We start from the raw sequence: 10,537 nt of genomic DNA, 5'->3' as shown, positions 1-10,537 counted from the left end.
TTTCAGAGCCTCTGAAGAGAGAATCCTCTTCCTTGCCGTTTCCAGCTTCTAGAGCTGCATTCCTTACATTCCTTGGCTGGTGGACCTTGCATCATCTTCACTGCCAGGACTGTAGCATCTTCAAATGTGTCTCTGCTTCCATCATTGCATCACCTTCTTTCTCCTCCTTTGCAGTCAAATCTCCCTCTTCCTTCGTTTTATAAAGACACTCATGTTTACATTTAGGGCCCACCTGGACAATCCAGGATAATCTTGCCATCTCAAGGGCTTTAATTTAATCACATCTGCAAAGTCCCTTTTGTCATATAAGGTGACATCTACAGGTTGCTAGGTACTATTCAGCTTCCCACAGATACTAGTTGGCTAAATATTCACAAAGTAGATCTTGTGACATGGTTTACATTTTCTAAGAAACCATTTCCTAAGAAATCTGAACTCTCACAAAGCCATTCACTTCTCACAGGCTGATGTTGGTGTGACTTATTCTGAGGAGAACTGTAGCCCCCAGATTGGAGCTGCACTGCTCAAGGACACTGCGGGCAGCCCCAAAGGCCTGGATAAACAGGTGCTGTTGGAAAGCTTACCCGGAACCATTCCAGAAAGTTCCCCATCTCCTAATGGAAGAAACGGGAGAATTAATTCAGGTAAAAGCCCCCACTCATGTTGCTTTCCATAAAATACTGTTTCTCTAAATATATTTCATGTGTGTTTGGTGACTCTTTAATCACAGATTTGTGGGCCAGGGTGTAGTCTAAATGGCCAGGTCCCTATCTCTAAGACATTAGAATTTAGCCTTAGGCCTCTATTAAGGGAGTAAATAATGCTAACTATTAATCTTCTTGTCAATGAAGTAACTGAACCATCTTTTTTTTTTTTTTCCTTAAGTAAGAGACTTATTGATGATTGGGAGTAAGCCTCGGAAATAGGAGTTGCAGAAGCTTTGGTTAAATTCTTTTAAACTCCCATTATGTTAACATTTTTCTGAGGGAAATTTCTACATTTGAAAGAATACATAAAACTTGCATCAAACTTTTTCCCCTGTCTCTCCCCATCCAAAATATCAGCAAATATACAATGAAAGAATCTTTCAAGAACATGAAAGAAGTAATTATGACCTTGTATGCCCTTGAACCTATTTGTTTCTAAATATTTTTCTTATGGTGTGTTTTCACTTTACTGGGGTTACCCCATGGTGTTGATATAACAACTTTTATTTTTGTTTTATCAGCTTTTGAAACAAATTGAACTTAGTAGACCTTAAGGAAAAGCACTCTGTTTTATTTAGGGGGAAGGCTTTCATTTCATTCTTCTTCGCTATAGATTCTTCCCTAGATTCAAGTTAGAATTAGAAAATAGGTAGGTTATAAGTGAGATTTTTTTTCTTGGACTTTCATGCACACTCAGGTTATCACAGATTTCATATTAGCCCTCGTCTGATGCTTCTGATTTGGTGAGACATGACCTCTGAGCATGAGGTAGGAGGCAGGAGTTACAGTGCAGATGCGGCCCCTCCCTCCCTCTCTGTGTTGGACCAGTACATATATTGTTTACTCTGGTAGTTTTATTGATGGGAATCCCTCCTAGACTGCAACACAAATGCTCAATATCTGTTGTGTTAACAGACTACAGATCGTGGAGTGGACAGGGACTTGTTGTGCCCTTAGACAGTCAGCCCTGTCAGCCTTACAATGTTGAAAGCCGTATGGGGAGGGCCACAGGTAAGCAGGACAATGCTAAGAGAGACCAGCTTGGGGAGGGAATGAATTACCAAAGCAGATGTTCAAAAATGTAGTGTAAATTAGTTTTCAAGAAAGATCTCACCACAGAATGAATAAGAACTAGTGTCCTATGCTTTATATTTTTTTCTCTGCCTACTTTCCCCTCTGTGTCCTTGTTGCATCCCTGCTCTTCACATCTACAGAGCATATTTGTTAAAAATTTCAAGTTTTACACTAACATTTCCTAGATATTTCCTTTGGAAAAAAAAAATTATTTTGAATAACTTCAGATTGAAGAAAATTGGCAAAAACAAAACAAAACAAAAAAAACAAGAAATGGCTCTATTTTTTCACCAAGATTCCCCAATTGTTAACATCGTACCACATTTGTATTTTCATTGTCCCGCCCCTCCCTTCACCCCTCCATCTCCTCCTCCTCTTCTCATAAACAGGTGTCTTTTTTTCTGAGAGTAAATTACAGATATAATGATACTTTACTCCTAAATACGCTGATATGTATTTCCTTAAAACAAAGGCATTCTTTGCAAAATCCCAATACAAGGATCTGAATCAGGAAAATACCATTAATGAAGTATTATTAGCTTGCCTACGGACCATATTTAGATTTTGTCAATTGTCTCACAAATGTCCTTTATAAATAAACTTCTGGTTCAAGAGCTACTCTAGTATCACATGTTTAATTTAGTTGTCATGTGGTTTTATTCTCTAATCTGGAACAATCCCTCAACTTTTCTTTGTATTTTATAACCTTGATATATTTGAAAATATAGGTCATCTGTTTTATAGAATGCTCCTTAGTCTGGGTTTGTCTGATAGTTCATCATGACTAGGTCCAGGTTATGCATTTTTAGCAAGAATACCAAAAATTATATTGTATCCTGCTTAGTACATCAGAGCAGTAGGTACGTGATATCTATATTTGACATTTACTATGGGTCTTTTTGGCTTCGCAAAATATTTTAATGTACTAAAATTTATCTATCTTTTCCCTTATTATATCTGGATTCTGAGTCAGTTAGAAAGCCTTTCCCTACACCAAGGCTAAAGACTAATCCACTCACGTTTTCTTTTATGACTTCATTTTTCGTACTTACGCTTATGAAGAATTTCTAATGGCACAAGAAAATGCTAATGTAAATGTTTCATAGGAAACAAAACTGTATGTTTAGTGTGATGACAAGTTTCTAAAATTAAAATTGTATATATTAACATTAACAATGGTGGTCTCTGGCAAGAGAATGGGTATTTTTATTTTCTTTTTTATTCTTTTCTATATTTTCCAAGTTTATAATGTATTACTTTGGTACTCAGAAAGAAGCACAATGCTATTTTTAAACATTTCCCTGATATTCTTCCATGTTCCAAGAAATCATGAAAATTAGTTGAAACGACTGACATAGCCCAGAGATTTCTCTGTAGGCTGGTTAGCTATGGTAAACGTCAAGCCAGATACTTAAATGGACTCAGAAAAGAAATCTATCGAATTGGCTAAAATAATTTTATTATATTAGTGACAGATGTTTACAATGACATTCTTTTTAGAAAAATCTTCAAAGAGAAATGAACTGTGACCAGTGGAAGCCATTTATGTGACAATTTGGGAAGAGTACAGTGAGGCGGTAAAGAACATGGATGTGGAAGTCAGAAAGATGTGGATTTAAATCCTAGTCAATTTACTTACTACCCCTGTCACCTTGAGCAAGTTAATTAGCCTCTTTTATATCAGTTTGTTTTTATAAAATAGGGATAATAATACCTTTCTTACAAAGTTTACATTTGGTTTAAATGTTATAAAATATATAAAATACTTAATGTAGTGCCAGGTTAGAAATTTTCATTAAAAGACTCCATCCACTAGATGGAATGGACTTGGTTACTATCCAGACTTCCCGATGATTGCAGAATAGAAGACAACTCATTTTTGAAGATTCCTCATCGCACCTTTATTTTATAATGTGAAGGTATAAAAACAGATACTGGCTTGTTTATTTATATAATTAGATGATTTGTAATGGAAGGGTTCTCTCTCAGTACAATTTATAAAGCCTCTCCTATAAACTATTTCAGTGCCATTTTTAGAATCACTAATAAAAATTTAGCTGATATCACTTGACTCCAATTCCTATTTAGTTCAAATGCTCTTTTCAACAAGGCATCCTTTTACTTACATCGATTTAGCAGATGGCGTAATTGTAAACCCAAGATTGCAGGACTAGAAGTCTCTTGGCAACATCACACTGTTTATCCTTTGTATACAAAGCATAGAAACCGACTGCAACTCAGAAGAGTCACTGAAAGAATATCACATTCTTAGTTGTAGTTTAGCTTCATAATTAGTTCAGAGAACCCATGTAGTCACACCCCAGTGTACAAGTGTTGTTACAACAAAAAAGTAGTACACAATAGCACATGAAAAACTTATTGTTATGTTAATGTGGGGCCTACTAAGTAAACAGTATTTATGTTGATATGTATCTTCTGTAAGACCATTAAGAATTTGGACTTGAAAGGAATCAAAGATTTATAATAGAAACAAATATCCAAGTAAGAGTGTTGAGTGTCAGATTTTAATTAAATAACATGATTTATAAAGCATTCATTTAGCATTTGATTTATAAAATCTTCATGCTTAAATTTTGCTTTCTTTTCTCTTTTCCCCTGGAAGACCTACTTACTAATGGATTAATCCATAAACCTCAACCCCTAGAAAATCGAGAGCGACAAAAGTCGTCAGACATCCTGGAAGAATTAATTGTTCAAGGAATAATACAAAGCCACAGCAGAGTATCTAGAAATGGAGAATCATATGATGTCATGGCAAGTAATTTTATAATTAACATTAGTTTTTAGTTAAAAATAGCAATAGATTATGATGGAGCTTGAGTTATTATTTTCAGCATATGCATTTTGAGAGTCACAGTACAGATTATAGCATTTATCTAAGCCATTTTTTTTTCTCTCATAAATTCCCTCACCACTCTGCGTACCATCCTTCTGTATGGATTCAGGAATTGCCCTAATCATTCATGATTAATGAAGCCAATAAAACATATCTTGGGTTTTACTAAATTTGAGATGCAATAAGCTCCATTCAATATATGCCTTTATTCTTTCAACATTTTTTATTAAGCGTTGCCTATGTACTAGGAATTGTGAATATAAAAATGAACTCTGACTTAGCCAATAAGAAAATAGACCTAAATGCCAAAGCTAAAATAGGTATGCTTATATGTGTATATATACACTGTAAGATTAAATATGAGGAAAAAAATACAATAATAGAAATTGTTTTACTCTTATTTTTCTTTGTTGATTCATTTTGACTAATCTATCATTGTTTTTCCTTAGTGTGAACAATATTTTTACCTTGATTTTAAATGATTATGGCCAAAGTCTTGAGGTCTTAATTTTTTAATAAGTTCTGTGTAAACCTATAAAGAGGATAGCAGGTTTTGTTGTTGTTTTTGTTGTTATTTTGTTTTGTTTTCTTGTCTGTCTAGTTTTTTTCTTAAGCCAATGCACCCAGGCAGCTCCAGTTATCCTAAAACATAGGTGGAAGAAAGAAATGAAAAGAAGAAATAACAAAGAAAATAAGCCTGAGGAAAAATGAATGAGAAAGAAAAGAAAGAGACAGAAATGGTAGAAACAGAGACCAGAAATTACATCAATGGCTCCCGAGTGGTTGCTGATCCCTGTATTGTAAGGAAAACAGTCAATTTGGAATAAAAAGATGCATTATTTAAATCAAGTTTGCCACCTAGACCAAGGCACTCAGTGTTTGAATAAAAGTAATTTCCTTTCCTGTTAAGGAAATGCTGAGAACTCATAAATATAAGCTAAAGTGGTATTTTCTTTGGAAGAAGGAAAATAAGCACTGCAGAAAGTATTTGGGGAAAAAAGAGGAGATTACTAAAGCTTATGAATGATATTATCAGGCTGCCTATAATAAGAGGACGTGGGGAAAAAGGGAAGGGAAAAAAAACCGGACCATATAATGAAAGAGATAATGCCAACATAATGACAGTTTACATTTGTGTAGTGATATCCTGATACAAGCCATTTTGGAATACCTTGTTTAAAAGTACTAAAAGAAAGGAGAGGAGAGATCCCTGCCCACCCCCCCCCCACCCCACCCCCCCACCCCACCCCCCTTGCCGGCTGTAGGTGAGTCTGCGGGTCAGAAAAAAAGAAGATATGTCAAAAGAAAGACAGGAGAGCAATCTAGAGAAGGGTAAATTGTGGTAACAGTGAGAGGCCAAATGATGTTTTTTTTTAAGGAAAATGCTGAGGAACCTTGATGTTAATGCCAGTGGGAATAGAATTAAAACTTTTTCCAGTGATTCAAATGCCAGAGATGAATGAGTTCAGACTCAGACTTTGCGAGGGCACCAACAAGGTTAATTAATATATGCTATATTGTGAAAGAAATGTCTCTATTTTAAAAAATGAAAACTATGGGCTTGACTTTGAATAACATCATTAAATGAGCCAGAGGAAGGTTGTTTTCATATTCTGTAGACATGGAATGGTTGTCAGGAGCATAGCTGGGGTGTTCTCAAAAGGATCAAAATGTGACAGGATTGCAGAAACAGGCAAGAGTAACACAGCTCTTTTGTGTTTTTGTTAGCTTTGTTTTGTTTTCTTGTCTTTGCTTTGGAATTAAGCCAGGATGTCCCAACATAAGCCAGGCTTGCAACAGGCCAGCATAACGTACAACTGTGCCTTTTACTGCCTAGTGCAGTAGTCCTTAACCTGGCTGCACAATCGAATCACCCAGAAAGCTTTCAAAACTCCAGGTGGCCAGGCCCCAAATAGGACCAGTGGTTGGGGGTAGGCCCCAGCTGTAGCGCATTTGAAAGCTCCCAAAAGGTTCCTTTGGGCAGTCCAGGCTGAGAACCACTGCCCTTGAAGTTTCAACAAACAAATACACTAAGGCCTCAAATCTATTGTAAAGCTGCAAAAAGTTAAAGCTTTTGAAATTGAAATCCCCCACTCATTTTGAAAGAGAATTCTAAAGTATTCCTGAAAATATGACATATTTTCAGGTGTAAGACTAAGATTATACCCAGGAAATGTATGGAAATGAAGGAGAGACATAAGTGCTCAGTGTCACAGGTAAAGTCTCTTTCAATTCAGGTGTAGCCGAGAACGTAAGTGCGTCAGACACCACGTGTCTCACATATTTCGGGAAAAGTTCTGAGGCTAATGTGAAAAGATGAAAATGAATATCGAAGAACTGAAAGGTGAACCACATCAAAAATGGAAATATTATTAGACAGCTAATACTTTTAAATAATATTTAATAATTTTGGGGGGGAAGATGATAAAATTGGATAAAAAACAAACTAAAAAATAAACCAAAGAGCCAAGGGAAACAGAAGGGAGGGTCAAAAAAGGACGTTGATGTCTGCAGTAACTATAATGTGATAAATCCAATCAGACACATAAACATTATTTCTTCGTTGCTTAAAAAAACTTTTAAATAAAATATTATAGGGAAATAACAGGATAATGAATGTGAGGATACTTTAAAAACAAGACTTCTTATATAGACCAAGAGTATACTTAAATATAAGGGAATTTTAGACCTAGATCTGTCACCTTCTTAACCAGGTTGTTATTTTTAACTCAGTTATCAGTTAGATTAAAATATGAAAAAGGATGCTGAAAAGTGAGGGCCCTTCATTCATCTTCTAAATCGGGGGATTCCTCTGTGAGCCAGAAGTCCATGGCAGTATCTGTGTCCATCACATGGCCCCGTTTCACCTTTTTTCTTAATTTTTATCATTTGCTTGTTGGCAAGCACTACAGCAATTCTATAATGCCCTCAGGATAACCTGCTTTCAGGTATACTCATACGAATAGACGTTATGTTCACTCAAAGAGAATTGTAATAATATGTAAGAAATACATTATGAGCTAAAACTCAGACTAAGTGAATCAGTATATTTCAAAACATCCTAGTGAGACTTAAGTGGCTGTATTATAAATGTGAAATGGTTTTATGTACACGTGTAAATATGTGTATGGATTGGTACAGATTTCTTTAGAGGGAAGTGATTGGCTCTCATTTATCTACACATGTATTATCCACTTTAGGTGTCTTTTATCCCAAATGTATTTCTCCCTGCCTCTTAGGGTATCCTGGGTCTCCCTATCCAAGACTCTGAATTCTCTGTCGATTCCTACTGTCTCTGGTCAAAGTTTATTTCCTTTTCTGGAGACTTCTGTACTTGGTAACCCTTAGTGCAGTTAGGGAGTTTGTTCACATTGCATCAGAGTCTCTAATATTATTTGTTGAACCTCATGGGGAGTCTTTTAAGGAGAAGGAAGTCGACTGGGAAAGACCAAATAAGGCCAGTTAACGCTCAGACTAAGCTTCCTCAGGAGGTATAACAGTGACAGAGCAGGAATGACAGATCTCTTGTGAGAAGTTTTGGCCTACTCTGTGCACAAGATTCTGGTAAGGGAGCATACCAAGATAGGTTCATCTGTAGGTCAACAGTTAATTACAAAATTTCTGAGGAGTACACAATGGATGCAAGAAGTAATATATACAGTACGGTTGGCTAAACACGAGACCCAAATCTTATCAGAGCACCTTTGGTTGTGGCAGTCCTCTGATGGTGTTCTTAAAGAAAATAATTGAACTAGTAACTTCCATAGGTTTAAAGTTGATTTTTTTTTTTTTGAGAATTTCTATGGGTAGCACCCCTCTAAGTATGTGATCATTGTTATCATTTTTAAGTGTGAACAGTTGATAAATCCTGACTTCATAAAATGCAGTGGTAAAGAATACAGTTATCTTTCCTTGGGTCTTTCAGCACTTTTACTTAAAGTGTCAGACTCAAGAAAGGATGTGGGCTGCACAGGTAAGATTAACTTCCACAAAGAGGAGGAAGTACATGATTTCATAGGCATCATTTTAGGATAAAGCCACAGGAAGAGTCACTCAAACTGGAAATTCTAAATTCTCTCTGAACTACTGATTAATCATTTTAGTCAAGGTTTAGACTCCTATGTAAAGCCTAATGGAGCCTTCCTTTTATAAGATCTTGGATTACCATTTCATTTTCTTTTAGCCCTCTATAAGTGAACTTCCCTAAAAAACTGTCTTCATACTGATTTCACAGTATCTCTAGTTGAGCCACCATAGCAAATACGTCCCTGTTTTCAGCAGATGGCTTTTGCTAGTAGGAAGCCTTAGAGCCAATTATCATAAAAATAATAACGATGATGGGGGAAGGAGAGGTTGCTTTGACAAACACCCCATAGTTTTTATGTAGTGAACAACTTCTTACCATATAAAACTGCCTCAAGGCTGTAACTGAGCCAAAACTTAAAGAAATGTTTTCTCTTTAAACGGCTTTCCGAGAATCATATATCTTAAAGCTGGAAGGAAGCGTAGCCATCATCAGTCTCCTCATTACATTTACATTTGAGAAAAGTGAGTGTAAAGAGAAAAGGTGCTTTGTCTCAGGTCACACAGTGAGCATTGTGATAGATCCAGGGTTAAAACCCAGGCCTCCTCCCTGTTGGCCCCTGTGATTCTCTCATTGCTCCCCTTAGTGACAAATGCTTTATCTTGGTTGTGATTCCGTGTGCTCTCATCTAAACAGCTTCTGCTTTCACTCAATAAAAAGTACCATTTACTGAATGTCCACTATCTACTCCCTTCCCCCCCTTTTAAAAAATATCCCATGAAAAATATTATTAAACCTATTTTATAAATAAGGAAAGCAAGGCTTACAGAATTTAAGAAGTCATGCAAAGCCACAATGTGGCTGAGTCAGGATTTAAACCCAGGTCTGTCTGAGTCCAGATCTCTTGCCTTTCCCTGCTATGCTAAATTGTCTCTCTGTTTGATTTATTTTCTCAGTGCCTACAGTATTGTAGTCGGAAGAGACAGTCTTTTAGATATTACAATGATTATCAATAGCTCTTTTGTCTTTAAAAGTCTTTAGAGAAATTATCTAGGACAATTTTCAGTTCATTTTATAATGAAGACTTGGAGTTCATTAAGACTTTTCCCAGTCATAATAAATCTATGTATACTGACCTAGAAAGATGTTCATATTAAAGTAAGTGAAGAAAGAAAATTGCAGAGTACTGTATGTGGTATAATTCCTTTTATGTTTGGTTTAACATTACATATGTACTGTACATATGTGTGTATATAAATATATGTGCAGGGAGAACACACACCAAACTCTTTCAAATGGTTCATGCTGATGAGTGGGATTGGAGTCCAGGTGGCTAAACAGAGTATTAAGTTATTTATGTATCATTTTAATTTTTCATAACCAATCTGCCACTGGAATGTTTCGAGTTTTAGGATTTACATTTTAAACTGTGTTTATTCTACCTCGTGTCTTTCCCCTCTGCCTATGAATATGTTTGTTTCTCCATTTTAAGAAGTGTCTTCCTCCAGGTGCATATGACTGAGAAGCCACTGAGAAAGCCACCAGCCAGGCTGAAAAAACTTAAGATCAAAAAGGAAGGAAAAGATTTCACAATGAAGGACTTAGAGGAGAAGATGCAGGCGGTGGAGGAGCGCAGGAAGGTGCCTGAGGGGGCACCGGGGTGGGGGTGGGGCGGAGCTCCTGCCGAAATGAGCGCACGTGGGGCCTTTCCTATCAGCAGCATTAAGACAAATAACGCGGAATTGGATTAATTATCTTCATGATCTGTATGCTTCTTATGCTGCATGTTTAATTTTTTTGATGTGTGCAGTGAAGAGAAGGAATGAAGCCATATCTTAATGTTGGTTGAACTACAGTTTCATCCATATGTCCTAA

The 10,537-nt window shown here is 36.3% G+C and overlaps 1 protein-coding gene across 1 annotated transcript in view; it reads left to right on the top strand.

Annotated features, from left to right (window-relative positions):
* The window catches only part of STMND1 (stathmin domain containing 1), a 35,694-nt gene that overhangs the window by 9,321 nt on the left and 15,836 nt on the right, over positions 1–10,537 (top strand). The window contains exons 3-4 of the mRNA XM_011362898.1: positions 4,405–4,556; positions 10,171–10,302. Coding sequence (XP_011361200.1) covers positions 4,405–4,556; positions 10,171–10,302 — 284 coding nt within the window. The remainder of the gene's footprint in view (positions 1–4,404; positions 4,557–10,170; positions 10,303–10,537) is intronic.

The sequence above is a fragment of the Pteropus vampyrus genome, unplaced genomic scaffold (genome assembly GCF_000151845.1).
Source record: "Pteropus vampyrus isolate Shadow unplaced genomic scaffold, Pvam_2.0 Scaffold80, whole genome shotgun sequence".
Classification (NCBI taxonomy): Eukaryota; Metazoa; Chordata; class Mammalia; order Chiroptera; family Pteropodidae; genus Pteropus; species Pteropus vampyrus.
This window is presented reverse-complemented; position numbering and strand designations above follow the sequence as displayed.